Source organism: Arachis hypogaea, chromosome 8, assembly GCF_003086295.3.
Source record: "Arachis hypogaea cultivar Tifrunner chromosome 8, arahy.Tifrunner.gnm2.J5K5, whole genome shotgun sequence".
Taxonomy (NCBI): Eukaryota; Viridiplantae; Streptophyta; class Magnoliopsida; order Fabales; family Fabaceae; genus Arachis; species Arachis hypogaea.
In genome coordinates, this window is record NC_092043.1 from 8,849,258 (window position 1) to 8,875,981 (window position 26,724).

General features: G+C 34.8%; 3 protein-coding genes across 4 annotated transcripts; 2 read left to right on the forward strand and 1 right to left on the reverse strand.

Moving 5' to 3' along the window:
• Positions 1-5,506: 5,506 nt before the first annotated feature.
• Positions 5,507-10,666, reverse strand: LOC112705972 (vacuolar protein sorting-associated protein 45 homolog). 2 transcript variants are annotated; one of them, XM_025757030.2, is made up of 13 exons: positions 10,274-10,666; positions 9,896-10,097; positions 9,663-9,742; positions 9,227-9,454; positions 8,747-8,872; positions 8,553-8,633; positions 8,313-8,454; positions 8,015-8,193; positions 7,190-7,345; positions 6,768-6,875; positions 6,557-6,678; positions 6,302-6,433; positions 5,507-6,097 (listed from the first exon to the last, which is right to left on the reverse strand). In XM_025757030.2, the coding sequence occupies exons 1-13, from the start codon at positions 10,361-10,363 to the stop codon at positions 6,037-6,039; spliced, it is 1,707 nt and encodes a 568-aa protein (XP_025612815.1). In that variant the 5' UTR covers positions 10,364-10,666; the 3' UTR covers positions 5,507-6,036. The 2 variants fall into 2 exon arrangements, with proteins under 2 accessions (XP_025612815.1, XP_025612816.1); XM_025757031.2 differs by having other exon boundaries at positions 5,507-5,881; positions 10,274-10,652.
• Positions 10,667-11,335: 669 nt separating this feature from the next.
• On the forward strand, positions 11,336-14,305 carry LOC112705973 (uncharacterized). The gene is made up of 5 exons (XM_025757032.3): positions 11,336-11,708; positions 11,800-11,924; positions 12,047-12,222; positions 13,424-13,532; positions 13,716-14,305. The coding sequence occupies exons 1-5, from the start codon at positions 11,471-11,473 to the stop codon at positions 14,013-14,015; spliced, it is 948 nt and encodes a 315-aa protein (XP_025612817.1). The 5' UTR covers positions 11,336-11,470; the 3' UTR covers positions 14,016-14,305.
• Positions 14,306-16,573: 2,268 nt separating this feature from the next.
• Positions 16,574-19,527, forward strand: LOC112705974 (protein trichome berefringence-like 7). Its single transcript, XM_025757033.3, has 3 exons — positions 16,574-17,938; positions 18,924-19,082; positions 19,161-19,527. The coding sequence occupies exons 1-3, from the start codon at positions 17,019-17,021 to the stop codon at positions 19,444-19,446; spliced, it is 1,365 nt and encodes a 454-aa protein (XP_025612818.1). The 5' UTR covers positions 16,574-17,018; the 3' UTR covers positions 19,447-19,527.
• Positions 19,528-26,724: the final 7,197 nt, after the last annotated feature.

Consider the following 26,724-nt stretch of genomic DNA (forward strand, 5'->3'; position numbering starts at 1 on the left):
AAGGAATTGAGAAGTAGAAGTAGAAGAATGAATGAATGAAAACCTAGATCTAAGAACTAAGCCTAATCCTAATCCTAATTCTAGAGAGAAGTGAGAGCTTCTCTCTCTAGAAACTACTTCTAAAACTAATCCTAATGAGTGAAAAATGAACTCCTCTCCCTTTGCTCTTCAATCCTTGGCTTTAAATAGCAGTTTAGGCGCCAAAGTTGGTTGGAATTGGGCCCCACCACCCTTGAGAATTCGTTGGTCACGTTTTCATTAAAAAATCATAAACCAGCACCGACGCGTACGCGCACAGCACGCGTACGCGTCCATGGGGTAATTCGCAAGGTGCGCGCAAGCGCCAGGTGCGCGCGCGCGTCCATGGGCGAGTTCAACTTCTTTGACTTTTCATGATTTCTCCACTTTGCATGCTTTCCTCTTCACTCCTTTGATCCATTCCTAGCCTTTTCAATCTGAAATCACTAACAAACATATCAAGGCATCTGGTGGAATCAAAGGTGAATTAAATTTAGCTACTTTAAGGTCTAGAAAGCATGTTTTCACATATAAGCACAAATAAGGAGACAATCACAAAACTATGCTAATTCATTGAATAAATTAGGGTAAAAGGTATTAAAATCCCTTAAAATCAATGCAAGATAAACCGTCAAAACGGGGTTTATCAGGTAGGCGAGATCGTGGACGGTAGAATAGTTTAGAGTTTTATGCATATAAATGCCTAATGTACAACAGTAACCTTTGATAAAATGTTAATTTTGTTATCGTTATTATCGTGTTATTATGCATATCATCAGTTAGAGTTATGTAGTAAAGTTCAATCATGTATTCCAATTTCATGTAGTCAAACATAGTGAATTACATGGTACAATTTTTTATCCAAATTAAGTAAACGATGCTTAGAATATAAAACTTATCCATCATAAATGATACTTATAACTAATGTCGACTAGATGATGCCCTACCACCATAAAGAGAAGTACAAGTCCTACATGTGGGACCGACTTGATAATACAATCCGCATCTCTTCTCCCCACTATGCTCAACATCATCCATGTTGTTACGAATCCTGGAGCTGACGGGGTGACCTCTCTTTACTCTCATCATTCTAGGATTAGGCCGAATACAGGCCTTGTCATAGGATGGCCAGTCATCCTTATGACGTATGGGTCTAAAATCTGTTATGTAAACATTAAAGACCAACTCCATGCGATACACGGGATGAACATACCCACAATCACACTTATCCTCATCAAGTAGCACTTGGTAATTCTGTTGCCTTGACCCGGGCACTGCTGCTAACTCTTCAACTGTGAACATAGTCCTCGGTCGATCAAACTAATAAACATTCATAGTATTGACATGCTTCGAGTTGAACTCTATGGCCTTCATCAACGTCTATGAGAATTCAGAGCTGACTTGAAGCTGCGCAAGGGGCTCTGAATCTTTCCTGGCAAAAAGTTCACCCAAACAGAAATAAGTTGACTTAATAAGAGCAGTGATGGGCAAATGACGAGAACCCTTCATGTTAGCGTTAATGCATGGCGAGATGTTTGTTGTCATGTGACCAAATCGACGAACCTCATCCGCATATTACGTTCAATGTGAACGAGGTATTTCTTCAATCCAGTTCGTAATTGCGACGTTCTCGCCTCTCAGACGACCAAAATGATGAGCGAACTCTCGCTCGGACATTGAATATGTTGTGTTAACAAGAACCTTCTTCAAGTCCTTGTTTTTGAAGTGAGTCATGAAGTTGGCAACAATATGTCTTGTACAAAATTCCTGGAAGGTATGCAGTGGTTTCCATAAACTTCCATCGGCGTTCAACGTAGCATCAACTGATTTGTGTCTGTCTAAAATCACTAAGACGTCGTGTTGTGGTGTGACATGCTGCCGCAAATACAAAATAAAAAAGACCAAACCTTCTTCGTCTCACCTTCAACAATGGCAAATACAATAGGCAATATGTTTGCATTGCCATCTTGAGCAATAGACATGAGCAACGTGCCTCCGTATTTATCATAAAAGTGGGTGCCATCGATGGAAATAAGTGGTTTGCAATGCTTGAAGAACTCAACACACGGTGGAACTGTCCAAAATACCCGACGAAACATGACAGTATCGACTGAACCAGGCCAATGTGTGTCACAAGTTGCACCCAAGTACCTAAATACCCACAAAAGTTAGCACATATAAATGGTGACTTTATACATAACTAAGGACAATGTAATGAATCTTATCAAGTAAGTACATTTACATAGTGAATAACCAATAAGAAAGCTCGTTGTATGACTCTTCCCAATCGCTATATATCCTAGCAATGATTTTCTGCTTTGTAATCCAAACCTTTCTGTACGACGCCTTGTAACCGAAGTGATTCTCCACACCTCCTTGCAGAACCTTTATGCTGATTGTTGGATCTGTTTTGACCATTGTGAGTATGTGATAAGCATTCACCTTCGAATCTAACCTGCAATGGTCTTGACCCATTGATGTTTTCATGCAAGTATGAGGACCATTGTATCTCCTAACCTTCCATTTTTCTTACTTTCAGTGATATGCTATGCATATGTTCCATCTACAATCGGGCCCGATCCGGATACACTATACATCATACTTTAACTGGTCACTCTCTAGTATTTTATACTCCACAACCCTCTTGATGCTGTATGTCTTAACTGCTAAGATGACTTCCTCCTTGTTTTCAAATTGTTGTCTAATCTCAAACTCATTGGTTGGATACTCTTCAGGACCTCCATGGGTAAATGACCAATCCAAAGTCATTGCATCGAGATTCAAGGTGAAAAAGTGATCCGGCCAGTCATATGGTCGAGAAATGGCAGGATGTGTCAGAGCAATTTGTGTGTCACCATAGTAGTTCATCTCTTCTTCATCCTCACCCTCATCAGGAATTTTCATTGGTTCATCATCAGTATCTTCTCCGTCATCGGGGTTAACTTCATAGGGATCCATCATCGGATCCGCAGAATCCTCATGACTTTCAACATCATCTTGTATCATGCCAGCATTAGAAAGTTCAACGTTTGACCCCTCTTGATTACCTTCAGGTGGCATATTTAGATCAACCATCGTCCTTCTAATATTTTTTAGCTGCTCCACTTAACGGACTACCATCAACAGTATCCGCAGATGATCCTCGCCCACCCAACTCAACTAGAAAACACGAATAATTCCAACAGATGAACATTTGTCTATTGGTTGTGCCACGACCTTATAAGACGTACGTCCTTGTCATCACGTAACCGATACCTAATTCAAAACAACAGAAAAATTTCTCAAAACCGTGGTCTAATAAAATTAATAACCAAAATAACAAAGACAACTGTAACATACTTTTGATAAAACAAATTGTCATCTACTTTGGTCGGATATCTGTAGTAAATTTTTTTTACTCTTTTCGTGTGTTGCTGTCTAACAAAATGCAATATCAAATTCTTTAATGCTGTTAGACTGTTGACTTCCGGTGCCATGTATGTAATTACTAGTTGTCCAGATCTAAAAATGATAAAATATATTTTCATCATACACTATTTTATCATCATAATGAATGGATAACAATAGATTTCTAGACATTGTTAAGAGAAAATTAAAAGATGAGAACCAAAGACAAGAATGAGCTATTGAGTTCGATTCTCAACCGACCATGCTTTTTATTTGGCGAGTTCAGCGTGAAGTTCATCGGAAGTGCAACAAACTTCATAATTTACATAAAGTTCACCAGAGAATACGGTGAACTTCTCCCAAATTAAAAAAAAATATATTCTAAAAATTAAAATCAAAATATTTTTTTAAATTAAAATAATATTTTTTTAATTTATTACAGAAAAAAATCCAAAAACAACGGACTAAATTCTTCAGTGTTTCAAAAAATTGAAAGGACAGACATTTAATAAAATGACAATATAAATATAAATACACCCTCTTTTACATCTACAGTCATAACAATCAAACTAGATCTTATTTAACTGCACAAGTAGTATGGTTTGGTTGATATCATAGAGAAGATTAATAAGCAAGAATATTTTATAAAAGGAGCAACCTCACAGACATACCAAATTTCATGAAGTCATTTTAATTAATCGGCAAAAGTTAGTACACTCCAAGTAAAGTAGGGAGTTCAGCATTTTTTAAAAGTTAGTGCAGCACTCTTTAAAAGTTAATTTATTATCAAAAGTGATCAGGTAAAAACCAACTTGGGTTGATCGAGTGGTCAGCTCACTCATCCGCTTAAACAACGAGTTATAGTTCAAATGATATGATAAAAAAAGTACTTCTTTCTTTTATTAACTTTTTTTTAATATTAGTTATTTATTTTACATGCAATATAGAAATAAATGAATATAATACTTATTGAGTAGATGCAGTTACATAAAATTTTTTTTGTTGTCATAGTATTTGAAACAAAGAAAAGAAAATGTTATTTTAAAAAAAACTAATAATATATTTTTAATAATATTCTTAATACAAAATAATAAATTTTAAATATTCTTTTAAATAATATATATTAACTAAAATAATATAATTATTCTAAATAATATATTTTAAATATGGTAAAATAACATATTTCAAATAAAAAAATGTTAATAAAAAATTATATAAATATTTTTTTATATGAATTTTTGTTTCACACAAAATAAAATTATTATATGTTTTTGCTTTTTACGTTGTATATATATTTTTTTAAAATTAAATTTATATAAAACAAAATCTTTTATTATTCTGTTCATATTTAATATTTTAATTTTATTTCACACAAAATAAAATTATATATATATTAATTAAATTTATATAACACAATTTTTTTATCATTGTGTTTATATCTAACATTATAATTTTGTTTCATACAAAACAAAATTTATTTAAATTTTAATATTATATACATAATATATATTTAATATTATTTTTTTAAGATTTTAATATATCTTTTTTTTCTAAATTTAGTACATAGATTTTCAACTTATTTTTTATGTATTATTTATTTTAATTCTAAAGCCTAATAATTTTTTTTTGTACAAACATATTACTTTTAATCTTTATATACTATTTTTTTATTTTAGATTTCAGCCCAATATCTAAAACTTACAAAAAAATTTAAAATTTATAGAAAAATAGTTAACCTGATTAACAGTTACCTTTTTAAATTCAAATCATTCAAATAAAATATAATAAATGAAGAGTTCAGATTTGACGAATTCACAAAGTGTGCATTTTTAAATTCAGACCATTCAAATAAAATATAATAAATAAATAGTTCAGATTTAACGAATTCACAAGGTGTGCAGTATTCCATACTTAGCAAGGAGCGTTTAAGGATAAGCCCAATTAATCGTGCAAACCTACTTTGTTTTATCTCAAATTATTTTAACTATACTACTATTTTTTAAACCCACTTGGACACTCTCCTGTCTCCTCAGACACATAAAAAAGCTATCAATCGGAGCAAATATTAATCACAAATACAACTCATTCTCACAATCTCGACTTATAAAAATATATGAAGCCATGAATCTACAAATGAACTACATCCGTATAAGTATACAAAAGAATGGGACATTCATTACAAGATTATACAAAATTGTTTTCATCAGTAAGTGTAAGCAAAACCATTCAGACCCTTCAAAATAAAAATAAAAATAAAATTGAGACTCGATTAGCCAAAATGATTAAGAAAAACTACACAAAAAAGATTTACTTCTTTTCTTTGTTCCTATACTTTCGTGTCTACTTTTTACCCCATGAATGAACAAAAGAAAGAGGGGAGTGGCGTGCCCTTTATGTTTGGTATTTCAATTTCCAATCGCATTCGTCCGCAAGCAGCAACCAATACAACCCAATCGAAATTAGGGTTAATAACTATCTGCAACAACAATGGATTGAGTTTATACCGACATCGAGCTCCCTCTGCAACTATTTTTATACATGTACATGGTTGCAAAACAGAAATTCCCAATCCAAAGCTGCAAAATATTTTTCTATATAGCCCTCAAAATGCAAATTGTGCCAGGATGGATTTCAAACAATGCTGGTGTTCGAACGAGCTACCCTTTGAGATTCTTCCAGGTCCCTAATAAAACTGCAAGTTCAAATAAAACACACGACTATACCTAAGAAATCCAGAACACTAACAAGTTTTGTAGTCAATCAATACAAGAACAAAACTGGAACTATCAACTCAAAATTATTGGCATTGGACATCAAATTGAAAACCCACTTGGAATACACTAAACATGAAATGACCACTAGTTGAATCAAAACTATTTTATTCACTTCATTATACCTCCTAGAATTGAGAACAGAAGAGCCACCAAGTATAAACCGAATTCCAGGATTGCTGGCATTTTGTAGAGCAACACATCTTGACTCCTCATAAGTTGTCCCACCAACAATGAAGATGATTACTTCCTGTGGCCTGCATGTCAATTGTCATGTAATCATTAAACATAAAAACTCATACTATTCCACAATTCTATTGTGCGTGTGACTTCTAGAAATTCCAAAGAAAATACAACTGCTAGATTTAACAGCAACAAACCTTCCTTGTTGAAAGTGATTTCCAACAAATGGGTAGTCCACATCTCTCAGCCGTCCTTTGACAATGCTTTCCATGGTTTGGAAAAGAAGGGGTTGGTGCTGGGTATACACATTCTCAACACCCTGCAGCAAATCTCAAAACAGAAGTTGTTTAGAGTTGAACTTAATCTATCAAAGATAGGGTATGGTAATCATAATACTTCTGTGCATACCTTCAACCCACGGGCCATATTACGGGCAATATTCATTAGATCTCGATTTCCAAAAAGATCACCAGTTCTCTTGTCAACACCTGCTTGCTTTAAAAGAAACTGGACGAGCTGTTGTGTCAAAAACAAAATATCGATATCAGCAACTATCGCAGGCATGCATAGCCACATTATTTATTTGTAAAGAGGTACTTTCCATCTATTTGCAGTTCTTCACAATTTAATCTAGTTAACATATATTTCTATTCTCTGGAATCCAAAACCAAGGATATAAAATGACAATATGACCCAAAATTGACTTTACCAAACACACTACTTCTCCAAGGTTTAAAACATGGACAACATCCACTAAAAGATTAAGGACAGGCAATCATGCCTGAGGATAAAAGGATTCAAGAAGAAAGCAACATCATAGATTAATTTACCCCAGATTTATACTTGGCAGATCGGGAAGCCAGTTTGTTGAAAAGCTGCATTAACTGAACAGGGCTATCCTTCTCATATCGCAAAGCATATAGCATGACTAAACGCAGCCGGTCCACATCTGATATGCTATCATCATTTAGTAGATTTGTCACTGCCTGAAGATAGTACATTGAGACAGAAATTGTCACTTTTGTTAGTCTAAACTCCAAAGCCATTGTCAGTACATATGATAACAATTAGAAACATCGAGAAAAAATATTGGGGGAAGATAATAAGACACTAAAAAAATTGCTTTATGTATCTTGTAATCTGCTAGTGTAAGCATGGGTTGTTGGCCAAGGGAAAGGATTTTACACCTATACTTCACCATGTATCCTTGTCCTTACTTCACATCATTGATGGAAATTCAAATATATGTCAAGAAGTCCCCGATTGCAGAACGATGTACCGAGAACAGAATAAATTTTTACCCCATTAACAAATCAACTCTCCATGAAAACAATATGAAGCTTATTAAGGCAATGAACAGAATAATTACAAGATAAAATATCCTTTGAGATGAATGGTAGCACTGAAATGAGCAAACTACTATAGTCGAGTTTTCTAATTTATCATAACCATACAAAGAAATATGCATAAATATTCAGAGCTTAAAATAAATTAAAAAATATTGCACCGCCAGCACCGCTCAAAAAGAATATCCCCCTTTTTTCATCTCCAAAGAGCCTTTTCTTTGAGTGAGAGAGAATACATTAGACCATCACCCAATAACTCTTGAAGTTTGAGCAAAAGCAAAGGAAATTTTGCTAATCATTAATACATACCTCAAACGCAGCCCCTTGTCCTCCATTGCAAGCCAGTTCCTGTTCTGTTTGTGAAACTGTCATAAGTTTTCGCTGTTGTACTATCTTGCTCATTTCTGTTACCAAAGTCACATGCTTTGACACATTCCCATGCATTTTTCTGTACTCAGGATAATTGTCAACAAATTTGGCCATGTCCTCTGACAAGAGTCAAACCATAAATCAATTAATTACATACTATGCTGCCATGTATAAAAATAGGTGTAATAGCAGAAGGAATTTTATTATTCTGAAATGTGAGACAATTATAAGTACAAACCTATCGTTTGGATGTTCTGGTTGCTCTTTGACACTTGCTGAAATTCATCAACCAGCCGCTTGATATTCATACCTATATCTCCAAAATTCTCATACATGTTAGCTTTGAAAAATGAATCTTGTTCCGACGACAACACAACCTCCTGCAACAGCAAATAGCACAATATTTCTTTCAATTTGTATAAAATCTAAACTCAAAGATATTGCTAACGTGATTAAACAGCATAAAAGTCTCTCTAACCTCCTGATCCTTTGAAAATTTATCAATGGATTTCAAGTCCACCTTGTTGTCTTGGATTCCTATCAATTCATGAACCATAGCCTGGAAAGTATAAGGCCACAAACAAGAATTACTTTATGAATAAACAAACTATCAGATAGCTAAGCTGTAAGATTGTCAGTAAGCACTGACTATAGCATTAATCTCATAGATACCTGATAGGTCCATTGATTGAGCAATGGGGTTACAGGATCATCTCTCCTGTCAAGCGCCAACAACAGTGGTGAAACTTCTGTTCGCCTAAAATCGAAAAGACCACTTTCTTCTTGGTACATCAGTTTCTGTTTGAAGCCCATTAATGTAAATTAGTTTTCACTACATATGCATGATAAATTATAACACATAGGGATACACATATTGCCAGATAAAACAACAATAAGATGGCTACATCTGTGCCAAAAGTATGCCTAGAGATATGCATGGTGAGTTCAGAAAAATGAAAATTATAAAGATTTAAAAGATAAAAGTTAACAATTAAAAAAGAAAAAAATAATAAAACACATGCAAACGCACCTTAAAAACATGCAAAAGTTAAAATGCATAAGATTGTCTAACATAAACAGGAAAATAACAAATAATATATATTATCTACTGAGAAAAAGTGACTACATAATTATGTCAAAAATTCTACTCACATTTGCTTCGTGTGCTATTCTTTTGGCAATGTCAGACGTCCTTTGATATCTAATAACTGGTCTCCGTTTTAATGCCAAAAAGACAGCTGCTACACCATCAACAACCCGATCACAGAAGCGTTGCAGTGTTGAAGGATCCACCACAGCTGGGAGCATATAAATATAACTTGAAGGGATGTGCAAAGTGAAATGATAAGGATCAACTGCAACAAAGTCTGCGTAGAACTCCTGAATGATCGTAACAAAAACTACATCAGAATTAAACTTCGCAATACAAATACCAGCGTTTGAGATCACATATTCACAACAAAAAGGGATGGGGGGGGGGGGGGGGGGGTTCAAGGGTTCCAGCACAAGAACGTGTGCAGTCATCTATCATCATAAAACAGATAGATAGAAAAGTTCCCATGTTTACAGCGCAAGCAAAAGCAGTTACCTGAACTTGCTGGACAGCTTCATGTTCATCTGAATCAGCAAGTATGTGAATTTGAGTGTCCTTCAATATGTTGGAGAAAACTGTAAATTTCAGAATGCATTCACAAAGTGTCTTCGAATCAATGCGAGAAAAAAAAATTATCACTTCAACTAGGGAAAATATACAAAACGGAATTCCTAAATAGGGATTGCTTTATATATACTACAGCATCTGTAAAGATTTAAAAGACCTACATAGGTGATACTCCCCAAATCTAGGAGCGGCCAGCTGGCGGCGCAAATGCTGGATGTTCTCCGTCGTAGGGCGAAGGAAGTAAACGGCCTTGAGATGCGACATAAGCTCCTTCGACTTGGTTATGGAATCCACCAACTCCACCAAGAATACTTCCTTCTGAAGAAGCTCTGACTGTGAATACACAACGCTCACAATACTCACCTACACCATCAATTTCACATTTCACATCCATGTTGTAGCTCAACACCATAACCAGCAACACATATTTACGAGTTTACAATCATATGGAAAAATGGACGCCAATATCATAATTGAAACAATGAATGAAGAATTATATCAGAGAAAATGAATTGATTCGTTGAGATCGTGGTGCGTACCGTTTGGCAATCGAGGATTAGGACCTTCATGCCGGAGATGTCCTGCAGCATGCGGTTGACGTAGTCACGTGCAGAGGACGTGAGCACCATTTTTTTTTGTAGTGGCGACTCGAATAATATGGATTGATCTAAGTCTCAGTGGAGAGATTATAATCGAAGATGATTAACACTAAAGGGTTGCGAATCTGGTAGAGGGGTTGCAGAATTTCAGATCCACCACCACTAAGGACCGAAGACGACGAGTATTAAGCCTTCGGTTCTAATTTCTAAACGCACCGTTTCAGGCGTAGTTAATTGCCGAGTAATGCTGTTGATCCCAAATTTTCATTGCATTGGCAGCACCACAGCATTGCAACTAGTAACAACAACTCTTATGGTTAACTCAATAAATCTACAATTATGATTATTAATATTTTTATTTATAAAATAAATTACTAAAAATAATAATAGAAGATATACATTAAGAATAAAATCCTAGAGATATTTTATAAATAAAATAATAATAAAATTTTGTCACTGTAATAATAATAATAATAATAATAATAATAATAATAATAATAATAATAATAATAATAATAATTTATTTTAAAAGTAAAAAATGATTTTAAAAAATAACTACAATGTTTTTTAAAATTGTAAAATTTTAATATAATTTATATCTTATTAAATATTCTAATTTATTTTTTTAATTTTTTTATAATATATTTTAATTTATCAAATTAATAATTAATCTATTACAAATTTAAATTTTATTTAAAAATTTATTATTGATCGATGAATTTTTATATGCAAAAAATTAAAATCAAACCCTGACATTTAAGCGAGCTAAATATTTCAATTTATTTTATAGTTACTAAAAGCAACCTTACCAAATAATTTTTTTCTTAATGATATTTTCAGACAATTAACAGTTGTTTTTGTCATTAACACAGTTATTTTTGAAAAGGCAATACAACAATTTCTGGTATGGGCTTCAGCCCGTCACGGTTACCCAATGCAAAAAATGGAGGCCCAAAACAAGTGACCAAAAAGAATGTAAAGACTACAGACGACGTCGTTTGAATGAGTGTAAGTATTAAGTAACCTCACATTATCAACTCGAAGTAGCTAGCGGCAACAGCAATCGAGCTTTTGCATTTGAAGCTTCACAGCACGAACTCGCTGAACTGAAGTGCAGCTTCTGAAAAACCCTCAATAATGGATTTGATTAAAGCTTCGAATTTGACACCTTCACCGTTACCATTCTTCACTACAACGACCAAATTCTCTTCCCACTTTTGCACATTTCTATGTAATATTCCCAGAAAGCCCCTTACTTTGCGCGCCAAGAAGAGAACCTCAGATTCTGAGCCGCTTCTAGAACCTTCTCTCCTCCAAGAAGTATCCTTCGACGACGAAGAAGAAGATGACGAACTTCTTGACGAATTTGAATTTGGTATATACATGCACCTTCTTTCGTTCTCTCTCTCTATATTATTGCTGGTGTTTTCTGACGAAAGTTTTTATTTTTTAATTGCGTTGCACAGAAGCTGAACTGGATGATGATGATGACGACGATGATGTTATTGTTGATGATGGTGATGATGTTGATGTCGGTGCTGGTGAGGATGAAGAAGAGGAGGAGTATGAAGATGGCGATGCCTTAGTCTATGTAAGTTCTTTCGGAATTTCCATTTTGTATTGTTTTATTGATAGGAAAAATAAGATAATAATTCAATTTTATGTTTATTTTTATCTTTGGGATGATTATGGTTTTTATTTTCAATTTTGAAGGTTGGTGATGGCGGAGCAGGTGGTGGAATCTCCCTTGCTGGGACATGGTGGGATAAGAAGGCACTAGCCATTGCTAAAGAAGTTACTGCCTCTTTTGATGGTGACCTGCAAATTTATGCCTTTAAGACTTTGGTCAATTCCACCATTCTAGTGCGCATTGAAAGGCTTACCAACAAGTTAGTAACATAACACATTACTCCAAAGTTGGCTAACTTGCTATCTATCTATATTGTTTTATTTTACAGTAGACAAGAGGCAAAATGCTGAGGGGAATTTTGTAGTTTAAGCTGTCTCGAATTTAGTTGGCTAAGTTTCCTAGTTTGTAGAATGTATAATTCTTGATTCACATTTGGCTGAACTTCCTAAAATAGTAAAATGGATGGTTGGTTTTATTATTTAGTGGCTTTTATATGAATCTTAGTTTTATTTCGTGTTATTGTTGTTTAGGGAAGTTCTGAACCTATGTTTAATTGCATGATTAGATTAGATATACTAGGCTGGATAATCCCTAAAGAAAAAATGAGACGGTAACTTTGTTTTTGAAACAATGCATATAGCTATATTAGTGATATAACTATGCATTGCCAGAAATTTCAGTGATCAATGGATACATGGCCGTTGGTGAAATTTATGAGTTATATATAACGCTTTCCCCTTTAGTGTGTCATTCATGTTTATTGATCTTTTAAGTGTTTTTCTGCCGTCATTTATATTTATTCTGAGGGTTATTTCCTTTGTTTATATCAAGTATACTGAAATAAGTGTGTTAGACTTGGCCACTAGAAGTGGGTTAGTGATGAGGGGTTTGGATAGTTGGTGTGAAAATGAAATCATAGGTTTAAAACTTAACTGCCATTGATGTACCAAAAGATAATGTGTAGATTAAATCTCATTTAGGCTGGATAGATGTGGGGTCACTAATGTAATTTCATCTGTAAAGTGCGTCACAAAGAGAAAGGAATGTTGAATGCAATTTATTAGTTTTAATATTACTATCCCCAGCAAAAAATGGAAAGACTTGAACCTCTATAATTTAAGGGGAGTAGAGAATGTGAATCAACACATAATATTGGCTTGTTGTACCTTCCCTTCTAATAGAATTTAATCACCCATAAAGGACTTTTCACCTCATTGTTAAAATCAGCTAATGCTATTTGCACACTGCTGATTGCTCAATCAACGAATTTTTTTGCCCCCTTTTTTTTGGAGATTGGGCTTATCATTGAACTTACACTTATATTTCAAGATTTTGATAATATTTTTCCTCCCCGATGCAATGTGTGCTTGAATTACCATTTCCTTTTCATCTTGTGCTGAACTTTGCTATTATAGTGCTATATTCTTAAACTGTTGAGGTCTGATTTCCATCTACGTTAGGTCTGGCTCCCCAACAATGGAAGATATTGAAGCCTTTTCTACAACCTACAGAACAAAATTGGATGAAGCAGAGATTGCCAAATTTGTTCCTGAAAATTTGAGTTTGGAGGTACCATTTCAACTAACTTACTTGCAGTTTGTTCTATGTTGAATATATATAATGCGAGACTATCACAATCACAACTTGAAGCCCTATGTTATCATATTAGTTCCACTAGTGGCTTAATCAAAGTTTCTTGTTCGTTGGTTCTATGATTATTATCTTAACAAATCTGAGTTTGTGTTACTTTAGGTGTCTTCTCCAGGTGTTGAAAGAATAGTTCGGATTCCAACTGACCTGGATCGATTCAAGGACCGGCCTATGTATGTGAATTACTCCATTGTTAATGATTCTGATAATTCATCTACAGAAGGTGATGGGGTCTTCAGGCTTGAATCCTTTGACATGGAAACTAAGTGTTGCACGTGGGGTATAGCTGATGTGAGAGTCAACAGAGGGAAAGGAAGACCACTGAATAAGAAGCAAAGAGAATGGCGTTTAAGCACTCCCTTTGATTCATTACGTTTAGTACGGTTGCACTCTGATATTTAAATTAATTTTCCCTCCCCCCCCCCCCCCCCAAAAAAAAAGTGTTAATGGCATCTCCATCTTCATGTGCAAGTCTGTGTAGATAATTAGGGGAACAGTTCACACATAGATCCATATTTGTTAAATTTTTAAATTTTTGAAACTTGACAAGTTTGAGGTCTTTGTAGATTCACTGGATTGTAATTTCCCTTTTGTGGATGGTAAATTACAAAACTGGTGAAGAGATATAGACTGTATTACGGAATCAATAAGCAAACTGAAAGCAGGGGGATATATATTATTCCATTCCTTAATTTATGACTCCATCCATTGGTCAATGCACTGCGTTCTAATCCTTATTCTATGCTTGGCAGAATCAATTTTCTCCATGATTTATTCCTCTCTCTCTCTATACCTTAGGTTTCAAATTTCTGTTTATTATGATAGATCACTTTAGTTTTGACCCATATAACTCTTTTTTGGATTTTGATCCGTTTTAATTTTTTTCTTTTTTAATTTACATTGTTAAAGTTTTGGTCGGCATAAATATTTTAAAAATGTGTTTAACCACTATAAACATTTCTTAAAATATAAGTTTGGTGTTTGTAATTTCTTTTGTTTCTTATAATATAACCTTTTCAGTGGTGAGAAGGAAAAAAATAACTAAAAATCAAAGCAACAGAAAAATAGGGTAAATTTAAGAATTTTTGTTTATATATTGGATTATAAGTGGTGGATTTTTTAAAGATGATCTAAATTACGTGTTATACAGTTGTGGGTTTTTATAAAACATCATTGACATTTTGTTTTTTGTTGGTTGGTCTAGTGGTTAGCTCACTACTCCGTTTAAGCAAGTATCGGGAGTTAGTCCGCTTAAGCAAGTGTCGGGAGTTTGAATTCCGTCTGCTGCATGCAGCAACCTATTGGTCAGTGGCAAACCCTTAAATAGAGCTCAGTACCGCGACGGATTAGCCATTAACCTTTCAGACTAAAGGATACCGTAAATAACCAAAAAAAAATTTTTTTTACAAAACGTCAATACCATCATAACATTGTAAAATACTAAAATAATCAAATATTCTCGTGTTTTATATTGAAATTATTCATATGTAAAAACTTTAGCCTAAATTTAAATTATATGTAAGCTTATATTATTGCTATACATATTCAAATTGAATTGTAAATAGCTGTGAGTTGTCACTTCCATTTTTTATAATTTTTCCCCTCTTCTAATATTTTTCTTTTTGCTGTCAAGTGATGTTTAAACAACTGAATTGGCATACCTAATATTTATTAAATCATGTTTGCGTATCTTTCTTCCTATTACATGTTCGTGAACTACTAAATTAATCACATGAAGCTATAGATATCCATTTGACATTCTATAGATCCAAAGTGTCATCAATTTTAAATTTATATAAAAACAATAAATGGTGTTTCAATGTCAATAACCACTAGATTTATATTGAAAGTGCTATTAAATTAGCTTATTATTTAAGCAATGAAATTGTTCATTTTTTTTTTTAAAATTGCTTATCTATTTCAAAATATAATTGCTATGGTGACAATTATAAATGAGTGAGAGCAATAGGAAATTACATTGCTTGCTATAGCATCAAAATTTATTGCGTGTATATAAGCATAGCATAGCAAGCAGCTGCTGCAACATCACTTTCAATTCTTGAGACTGACCCACCTATATTTAGTGTTTAAAAGACGTGAAGACTGAAAGATTGGTCCATGTTTGATGGTGTTGTTCTCTTCCCAATTTTAATGCAAGCAATTGCTCTTTCAGCCCAATGGAGATTGATGTTTTACGGAAATACATCTCTCCAATTTTTTTAATACTAAAAGAAAATAAAGTGTAATCTTTTATTATTAATTTTATAAATAGGATTAAAAATAAATATAAAAAAATAATAAAAATGAGATTAAATAATTAATATCATCTAATTTTTTTTTTATTAAAAAGGATCCACTCAAGATGTTTTACTGGCTTTTAATTTCAGTTTCCAAATTCATTCTTAAATCACAGCCTAAGCGTCTAATTAACTCTTGGAAACGTGTTTTGTTTTCGTAACTTGCAATGCATTAAAAAAAATTAGGATTTAGGGTATAACTGAATTAATTAGTATAAAAAGTTTTATATTTATAGAAAAAGAGCTTTAAAGTAACATCAATTGTTCTTATTATCTTAAAAAATTAACTCTCTTCGTTTTTTTTAATTACTGACAAATTTTTCAACCCCACAAATCAAGATTAACCAATAAATTATTATATGGTAAGATTTGAATTTTCGATACTAAACAAACAAATGAACAAAATACTCAGTACCAACTCAAATTAGTTATTTTCTTTAACTATTCTTTTACTTTAGGGCAAAAATGAAAAAAAAGTCCGTGAAAATGGTGATAGAAGACACGCACCGACAGTTTATAATCTTGAAATTCATGTGATTATTGTTGTTTATTTCCCTTTCTTTTTTTCGTTACTCCTTTTCAGTTAAGAGATCATGTTCTTAATTAACCAAACCGCCCTATTAACATATTTTTAAATGACCGGATTGCCCTCACTCTCAAGTCACATTTTCAACAAAACCAACTTCTTCAACCATAAACCAGAAACCACACCCACCACCTTCTGCAATCTGCATGCCAGTATGCCACTAAATTTTCTCAGCTCTTCAATAACCAACCCCACTTTATCAAGCTGCAATCTTTCTACATATATACATCTACTCTGCATTTTATTACTATTTTTCTTTTTCCATTTTTTATTTTTTAATTAAAAATTTTGCATTGCTCCTTTTCTTTCTCTTCAAACTTGGCATTTTCTGGTCTTAGATTCGGTCTATGAATCTTCTTTTTTGTTGTTAAGTAAGCTGGTTTAGCTCATACTACTCTAGAATTTGACATTTAATGTAGCTTTTTTTGTTTAGTAGCTTCATTGTGTAGAATGATACCATAGTTATTAGAGGACCCTTATTATTTGTTTCTTTTTCTGTGGACTTTTTTTTTTTGTACAAAAATGGATATATGGGACAGTTGGTGGGTTTTGCAGTTCATGCAGATGCTGGGTTTGCTGAGTTTCTGGATTTCATTACCAAAGTTGAGAACTTTATTCTCAAAAGCTTTTGGCTTTGGCAACAAATTCATGAAGGGTAGCAGCAGCAATGTCTGGATCTTTGTTTCCATATCGCTTCTCTTGTTCCTTTCTTGGGTATACTCATTCGTGTTTCCCAGTGATCTTTCTGTGATTCAGCATTATGATGAGATAATCCCCAACACTTCTCAGTCACTGAATCACAGTGTTGAGGTTCCCAATGTTTCTCATTCAATGAACCAAAGTTTTGATTTTGAGATGCTGAAATCCAAAGTTGTTCCAATGGGGAAGTGTAATGTGTTTGAAGGAAGTTGGATCCATGATAATAGCTACCCTCTATATGATGCTTCTCAATGTCCATTTGCTGAAAGGGGTTTCAATTGCATAGCTAATGGGCGTAGGGATAGAGGTTATACAAAGTGGAGGTGGAAGCCTAAGAATTGTGATGTTCCGAGGTTCAATGCCCGGCGAATACTCGAACAGCTTCGAGGGAAAAGGGTAGTTTTTGTTGGTGATTCATTGAGTAGGACTCAATGGGAGTCTTTGATATGTTTGTTAATGACAGGAGTTGAGGATAAGAAGAGTATGTATGAAATCAAGGGCAATAGGATCACCAAACAGATTAGGTTTCTTGGTGTAAGGTTTAGTACTTTCGATTTGAGGATCGATTTTTATCGATCAGTGTTCCTTGTGAGGCCTGGTTCTGTGCCTAAGCATTCACCCCAAAGGATTAAGACAACATTGAGATTGGACAAGATTGATGATATTAGCCATGAGTGGATTGATTCAGATGTTCTAATATTCAATTCAGGTCATTGGTGGACAAGGACTAAGCTTTTTGACATGTAAGTAACTAGTAACTTCATTTTTCCAAGTTATAGGTTCATAAATTGAAGATTTGATTTACTCCATGGCATGTTTTGTTTTATTTTTGTTTATATGTGATTCATTGCAATTTGCATTGCATTTGTGATTGATTTTCTTTCTTGGAGAATTCATGCTATAGTGCCAGTTTCTTACTAAATGAGTTCCAAGGAGATAGATAGTATTCTTGGAAGCTTATAAAATGAGTAAACACCCAAATTATTCCCAACAAATTTCAGATCGAACATGTCCCAACAAATTTTCAACAAATACGTCTCTAACAATTTTATTATGAGATAATTTAGTTAAAAAAATATTTATAAGACAACTTAGTCTCCTTTCAAAACAACGGAGGGACCAATCCGTTTGATAAAGTAATTCTTGAGGACTTCCAGAGTAATAATTGTCTTTTGGAGTAAAGTATTCCAGCTGGAGTTCCTTGAAAACCAATTTAGGTTTTTACTCTTGTAAATCTAGCAAGGTTTTTTGTTTCTAAAACAATTCTGCTTAGGATTTGAGAAACTTTTAAATGAATGCACTATGATGATTTTTGGCAACAATGTAGAAAGGCTTATTATTGCAAAAGGAAATTTCTTTGGACTTCTAGAAAGGCTTATTGCAAAAGTAAATGAGAACCTAGATTTTCACTCAAAGTCTAGTGTTTTGCCTCAAATTAGAAGATTGTTATGTTCTTATTTCTCTTAGGTCACTTGGGGCAGACAGATGATAGATTAGAACCAGACTGGTGATTTTTGTTTTGAGATCTCTATGTACAGGATCAAGGTAAATGTGAACAGCATGGAAATAATTTGATAATGAATAACCAAAACCTTGAATTGAATGTACTTCATGTTAGAATCATTCATTACTTCCATTAATTGTTAGTTCAAGTCCATTTGCATTAGCCGTGTGATTTCATAGTGTGAGATTCTAGAATAATTTGGTGCTAACATGATCTTCAGACAGGGGTTGGTACTTTCAGGTTGGTAACTCAGTGAAGCTTGGAATGACAATCAATTCTGCTTATAACACAGCCCTTCACACCTGGGCATCTTGGGTGGAGAATTCAGTCAACATGAATAGAACAAGAGTGTTCTTCCGTACCTTTGAATCATCTCATTGGAGGTGAGTTCTTTCTTCTCCATTACTTATTTTTCATTTTGGCAAGAATGCAAGTAAGTGGTGTTTATATTTTGATGGCAGTGGAAAGAACCACAATGCATGCAAAGTGAGTAGGAATCCATGGAAGAGAAGCAATGGGAAGGAGCGAAGCCCTATATCAGATATGATCAACAGGGTTGTGAAGAACATGAGTGTTCCAGTAACAGTTTTGCATGTAACACCAATGAGTTCTTATAGGAGTGATGGTCATGTAGGAACTTGGAGTGACAATCCATCTGTTCCTGATTGCAGCCATTGGTGTCTCCCTGGTGTTCCTGATATGTGGAACGAAATTCTCTTCTCTTATTTGCTTCCAAAACCTCTCTAACAATATTAACACCAAACCCTCTATCTTAGTGTGTTGTTATTTGTTGTCTAATTTTAATCCCATATGCCTTGTCCCTTGTTATGAAGCTCTATAACCTCAATTTTTTGACCTCCATTACTTGGATTAACTTAGATAACATATGCACCATTATAAAACAATAATGTTAAGCATACACACAAAATTGCTATCAAATTATTATATATAGATAGAATATATAGATAGAATATATGTTTAAATAATTGGAAATGTCACAATAACATGGATGGCTATCGTATATAACATGCATTGTGATGATCATGATATGGTATGATGATGATGGTCAGGGGTGGCAAAACGGGTTGGTCTAATGAGATGGATTGGGCTAGGATTCGGAATCCACCAAATATGCAGGTTCGGGTTTTGGTGGGATGGGCCAACCCATTGAGTCAAAAGTTATTCTTTCTTTTAATAAAAGAGGGATTAGTACTCTAAAAATTAACAATTGTGTAATTTTTATATGCGCTTTTTCACTTTTTTTTATTCTTCTTTTTGTAATTTATTTTATTTATTTTATTTTATATTTATATATATATATTCAAATTATGTGAATTATTTTTTAAAATAAAAATAATTCTATTAAGGGATATTATTTTAAATAATTTTAGTAAAATTAAAATTTTAAAAGAAAATAATGAAAAAATTGTATGATAATTTGATTATTTTTATTTATATTTATTTTTTAATTATTTTTTTAGAAAAAAATTAAATAGGCTAGTCTACCGACTTACCATAAAGCGGGATGAGTTAATATTTTGAGTCCAATTTACTTTGCCGGATAGACTAACCCACCTTGTTTTTGGGGTGGACCTTGACTACGCTTTGCCATCTCTATGCACCTCTCTTGTTATGTGGCTTACAAATTATCAATATTTTATTTAGACATAGTTCGATAAAATTATTTGAAGAAGTGTTTGCATTTTTTGAGAGTACAAATTTCTCATTTTGTTTTTGGTAAATAAATGTGTTTGTATTTGTATCTTTTAAAACAATAATACTCTACATCCATATAAAAAATGCATTCAAGTTATCCAAGTCTTTTTATACAGATATGCCTTTCTTACCTTCTCACTCGTTTGTCATACACGTGCCATATATTGTTGGGTTTTTCTCTCTTTTGTGAGGTCCAAGCCCAACATTTTGGGGATGTATTCTTTCACCCTAGTGTCACAACCCTAATTCAGTTTTTTGAGGTTTTTTGAGAGAGTGAGAATAGCCACCAAGTGAGAGAGAAGAGGGAAAAACAGAATTCCCGTTTTTGCCCAAAGTAGTAAATTTCAAATGGCAGTTTCTCAGTTGTTCACCGTTGGATCGGCTTGAAATTTAAACTGCGTGTTCTTATCATCTTGTTCTTCATTCTGATCGGTGGAGATGTTGATTGGAGGTTTGCAGTAGGAGAAATTGGTTTTGCAAGAGAGAAATTAGGTTTCCCGGTTTTACACAGAGCAGCAATTTTGGAACGGCAGTTTCTCATTCTTTCACCGTTGGATCGATGTGAAATTTGGACTGTAGATTCTTCACATCTTGTTCTTCATTCTGAACGGTGGAGATTCTAATTGGAGGTCTGCAGAGGGAGAAATTGGCTTCGACATCAGCTCTGTTTTTTGGGTATATTTCATCTTCTTGCCTATTATTTGTGAGCTTTGGTGCATTGATGTTTTGGCTGGTTATTTGCACATTTTTTGTGCTTTGTTTGAGACTCTCTTGTACCTCATTTGATTATAGTGGAGCTATTTCATTGGTCTGGACGACCCGTGGTTTTTACCTCTCACGTTGAGGGGGTTTTCCACGTTAAAATCTCGGTGTGTTCTTGTTATTGTTATTGCTTTACTTGCTATATTTGCTTGTTATAGTTGCTGCCATATTGTGTTGTGAGTGCTTCCATATTGTTCTTGTGTTGGACATTGTGTCGTTTCCGCTGCTAGGCTCTTTCATACTGGTATCAGAGCTTGTTGGTATTTTTCTGGGCTTGTGATTCTGTGAACAATGGAAGCTAATACTAATACTAGTAGGATGATCACTCTTAATGGTCCTAATTATGATTTGTGGAAGTCAAAGATGGAAGATTTGCTTTATGTCAAAAATTTTCATCAACCAGTTTTTGGTACAGAGAAGCCTAATGATAAGTCTGATGATGATTGGACTTTGTTGCATAGACAAGTCTGTGGATATATTAGGCAGTGGGTTGACGATAATGTGTTGAACCATATTATTGGAGAGACACATGCTCGAACCCTTTGGATTAAGCTTGAACAGTTGTATGCTCGGAAAACTGGGAATAACAAGATGTTTTTGATCAAGCAGTTGTTGGCTTTGAAGTATACAGATGGGACATCAATGACAGATCACTTGAATAATTTCTAAGGAATTATGAATCAGTTATCTTCCATGGGCATCAAGTTTGATGAAGAGGTTCAAGGATTGTTACTTCTTGGCTCCTTACCAGACTCGTGGGAAATTCTCAGAATGTCATTGTCCAATTCTGCTCCTGATGGTGTAATCTCTATGGATCTTGCCAAGAGCAGTGTTTTGAATGAAGAGATGAGAAGAAAGTCACAAGGTACATCGACTACACATTCAGATGTTCTTGTTTCTGAGTCTAGGGGGAGAAGCAAAAGTCGAGGTCTTAAAGGTAGAGATCAAAGCAGAAGCAAGTCTCGAGGAAAGTATAAGAATATTGAATGTCATCATTGTGGTCAAAAGGGACATGTGAAGAGATTTTGTTGGCAGCTAAAGAAGGAGAAAGCCAAGGCAAGTAAAGACAAGAGCACAAATAAAGATGATGGTAACAAGGAAGACAAGGTTAATGTAACTCATGATGATTTTCTTGTTGTTGAGGAGTTTGAATCTGTTAACCTTGTTGATAATAGCACTAGTTGGGTGATTGATAGCGGTGCTTCTATTCATGTTACATCTAGGAGGGATTTGTTTATGTCCTATACTCCTGGTGATTTTGGTGATGTGAAAATGGCTCATCAAGGTGTTGCAAAATGTGCTGGTGTTGGACAGGTTTGTTTAGAAACCTCCAACGGTACCAAGTTGACTTTGAAGCGTGTGAAGCATGTTCCAGATATTCGGTTGAACTTACTTTCTGTTGGTAAGTTGTGTGATGAAGACTTGGATAGCTCATTTTCTCGTGATAGCTGGAAGCTCACCAAGGGTTCCATGGTTGTTGCTAGAGGTACAAGACACTCTACTCTTTATTTAACTCAAGCAAAGATTATGAAAGATGTTGTTAATACTGCTGAGTTTGTTGATGAAACTGATTTATGGCATAAGAGATTATGTCATATGAGTGAGAAGGGTATGAATATGTTATCCAAGAGGAATCTTTTATCTGGTTGTAAGGTTGCTTTGCAAAAGTGCAATCATTGTTTTGCTGGAAAACAAAATAGGGTCTCTTTTAAGAGCCATCCACCTTCAAGGAAGTCGGAGATACTTGACTTGGTGCATTCTGATGTATGTGGGCCGATGAAGACAAGAACACTTGGAGGGTCTATCTATTTTGTAACCTTTATTGATGATCATTCTAGAAAATTATGGGTTTACACTTTGAAGACCAAAGATCAAGTTTTGAATGTGTTCAAGCAATTTCAAGCTTCTGTTGAAAGAGAAACTGGGAAGAAGTTGAAATGCATTCGTACTGACAATGGTGGTGAGTACTCAGGTCCATTTGATGCTTATTGTAAAGAGCATGGTATAAGACATCAGAAGACTCCTCCAAAGACTCCTCAGTTGAATGGCTTGGCTGAAAGGATGAACAGAACACTGGTTGAAAGAGTTAGGTGCTTGTTGTCACAATCTGGATTGGCAAAATCTTTTTGGGGTGAAGCTTTGAGCACTGTTGTTCATGTCTTGAACCGGACACCATGTGTTCCCTTGCAATTTGAAGTTCCAGAGAAGGTATGGTCAGGTAATGATGTTTCTTATGATCATTTAAGAGTCTTTGGATGTAAAGCTTTTGTTCATATTCCTAAAGATGAGAGATCTAAACTTGATGTAAAGACTAGGCAGTGTATTTTTATTGGCTATGGCATGGATGAGTTTGGTTACAGGTTTTATGATCCTGTTAACAAGAAGGTGATTCGAAGTAGAGATGTTGTCTTTGTTGAAGACCAAACATTGAAGGATGTTGATCATGCGGAGAAGCCAATGGTTCAGCCTAGTGATGATTTTTCTGACTTGGATATTACTCCCTCTATGCCTTTGGTAGAAGATGGTAGAGTTGAAGCTCAAAATAATGAGCATGATACAGGTGCAGGTGAAGATGGAACAGTTGATCCGATACTTGATGAAGTTGGTGATGATGATCAAGATGAAGAACCAACTTTGGAAATTCCTGCAAATGCTCTCAGAAGGTCTACAAGAGAGAGGAAGCCTTCGTCAAGGTATTCTCCACATGAGTTTGTTTTGTTGACTGATGGGGGAGAACCTGAATGCTTTGGAGAGGCTGTTGAAGATGAAAGCAAAGCTCAATGGCTTGAAGCTATGCAAGAAGAAATGAAGTCCTTGCTTGAGAATGATACCTATGAGTTGGTGAAGCTACCGAAGGGTATGCGAGTTTTGAAGAACAAATGGGTATTCAGAATCAAGAATGAAGAACACAATTCTAAGCCTCGGTATAAGGCTAGATTGGTTGTTAGAGGTTTTAGCCAGAGAAAAGGTGTTGATTATGAGGAGATTTTTTCTCCTGTTGTGAGGATGTCATCCATTCGTGCTGTGCTTGGATTAGCAGCGTCTCTTGATTTAGAGATTGAGCAAATGGATGTGAAGACAGCTTTTCTTCATGGTGATTTAGATAAGGAGATCTACATGGAGCAACCGGAGGGTTTTGTTGTTAAAGGAAAGGAATATTTTGTGTGCAAGCTTAAGAAGAGTCTTTATGGGTTGAAGCAAGCTCCAAGACAGTGGTACAAGAAGTTTGAATCTGTTATGGGGAAGCATGGTTACCGTAAGACAACTTCAGATCATTGTGTATTTGTGCAAAAATTTTCTGATGATGATTTTATCATTCTTTTGCTTTATGTGGATGATATTTTGATTGTGGGCAAGAATGCTTTGAGGATTAATGAGTTGAAGAAACAGTTGAGCAGGTTCTTTGCTATGAAGGACTTGGGTCCTGCCAAACGGATTTTGGGCATGACTATTACTCATTATAGAGATTCCAAGAAGCTTTATTTGTCACAGGAGAAGTACATAAAGAAGGTGCTTCAAAGGTTTGGCATGAATGATGCCAAATGTGTTGCTAGTTCTTTTGCTCCTCATTTTAAGTTGAGTACCAAGCAGTGTCCAACCACTGATGAGGAGAAACAAGCAATGGATGAAATTCCTTATGCCTCAGCTGTTGGAAGCTTGATGTATGCTATGGTGTGTACTAGACCAGACATTGCTCATGCGGTTGGTACTGTGAGTCGTTTTCTCTCTAATCCAGGTAAAGAACATTGGAATGCTGTTAAATGGATTATGAGATATCTCAAAGGTACAACTAACTTGAGTTTGAGTTTTGGTGGTGAGAAACCTTTGCTAGTTGGCTTTACTGATGCAGACATGGCAGGAGATATTGATTTTCGAAAGTCTACTTCAGGTTATTTGGTCAAGTTTGCAGGGGGAGCTATTTCATGGCAGTCAAGGCTACAAAAGTGTGTTGCACTTTCTACCACAGAGGCAGAGTTTATTGCAGCAACTGAAGCATGTAAAGAGTTGTTGTGGATGAAAAAGTTTCTTGCAGCACTTGGTTTTAAGCAAGACCTTATGTCTTGTTGTGTGATAGCCAAAGTGCTATTCATCTTGCCAAGAATTCTACTTTTCATCCAAGATCTAAACATATCGATGTTAGGTATCACTGGATATGGGATGTGTTAGATTCTAAGTTGTTGGAACTTGAGAAAGTTCACACTGATGACAATGGTGCTGATATGATGACAAAAGCATTGTCAAGAGAAAAGTTTGAAACATGTTGTTTGATCGCCGGAATGGCGAGGGCCTCCACCTAGTCGAGAAGGGGGAGATTTGTTGGGTTTTTCTCTCTTTTGTGAGGCCCAATCCCAACATTTTGGGGGTGTATTCTTTCACCCTAGTGTCACAACCCTAATTCAGTTTTTTGAGGTTTTTTGAGAGAGTGAGAATAGCCACCAAGTGAGAGAGAAGAGGGAAAAACAGAATTCCCGTTTTTGCCCAAAGCAGTAAATTTCAAATGGTAGTTTCTCAGTTGTTCACCGTTGGATCGGCTTGAAATTTAAACTGCGTGTTCTTATCATCTTGTTCTTCATTCTGATCGGTGGAGATGTTGATTGGAGGTTTGCAATAGGAGAAATTGGTTTTGCAAGAGAGAAATTAGGTTTCCCGGTTTTACACAGAGCAGCAATTTTGGAACGGCAGTTTCTCATTCTTTCACCGTTGGATCGATGTGAAATTTGGACTGTAGATTCTTCACATCTTGTTATTCATTCTGAACGGTGGAGATTTTAATTGGAGGTCTTCAGAGGGAGAAATTGGCTTCGACATCAGCTCTGTTTTTTGGGTATATTTCATCTTCTTGCCTATTATTTGTGAGCTTTGGTGCATTGATGTTTTGGCTGGTTATTTGCACATTTTTTGTGCTTTGTTTGAGACTCTCTTGTACCTCATTTGATTATAGTGGATCTATTTCATTGGTCTGGACGACCCGTGGTTTTTACCTCTCACGTTGAGGGGGTTTTCCACGTTAAAATCTCGGTGTGTTCTTGTTATTGTTATTGCTTTACTTGCTATATTTGCTTGTTATAGTTGCTGCCATATTGTGTTGTGAGTGCTTCCATATTGTTCTTGTGTTGGACATTGTGTCGTTTCCGCTGCTAGGCTCTTTCATATATAACGTAAACCTTTTCTGCATTGCAACCTAAACTTTTGCTCAACATAAATCTTTTGCTGCAACCTAAATTTTCTTCTTCTTCTTCTTCTTCTCTGCTTGTGTTCTCCTTCAACATAATAAACTTCGTCGTTCTCCTCTAGTCGCGTTCATTTTCTTCGTTTTCTTCTTTAGATATGGTTACATTGCATTTATCTTCTTCCTATTCTTCTTCATTTTCTTCTTCGATCTGCACTTCTGAATCGAAATAATGAATGACTCAACTTCAAATAAGTTGAATCAGGGCGATTTGGATTATTCTTCTGAAACAAATCAAACTGACGAGGTTTAAATTATTCAATTTTTTAATCGAATTGAATGGAATGCAATTGCTAATTTGAATTGAATTGAATTGA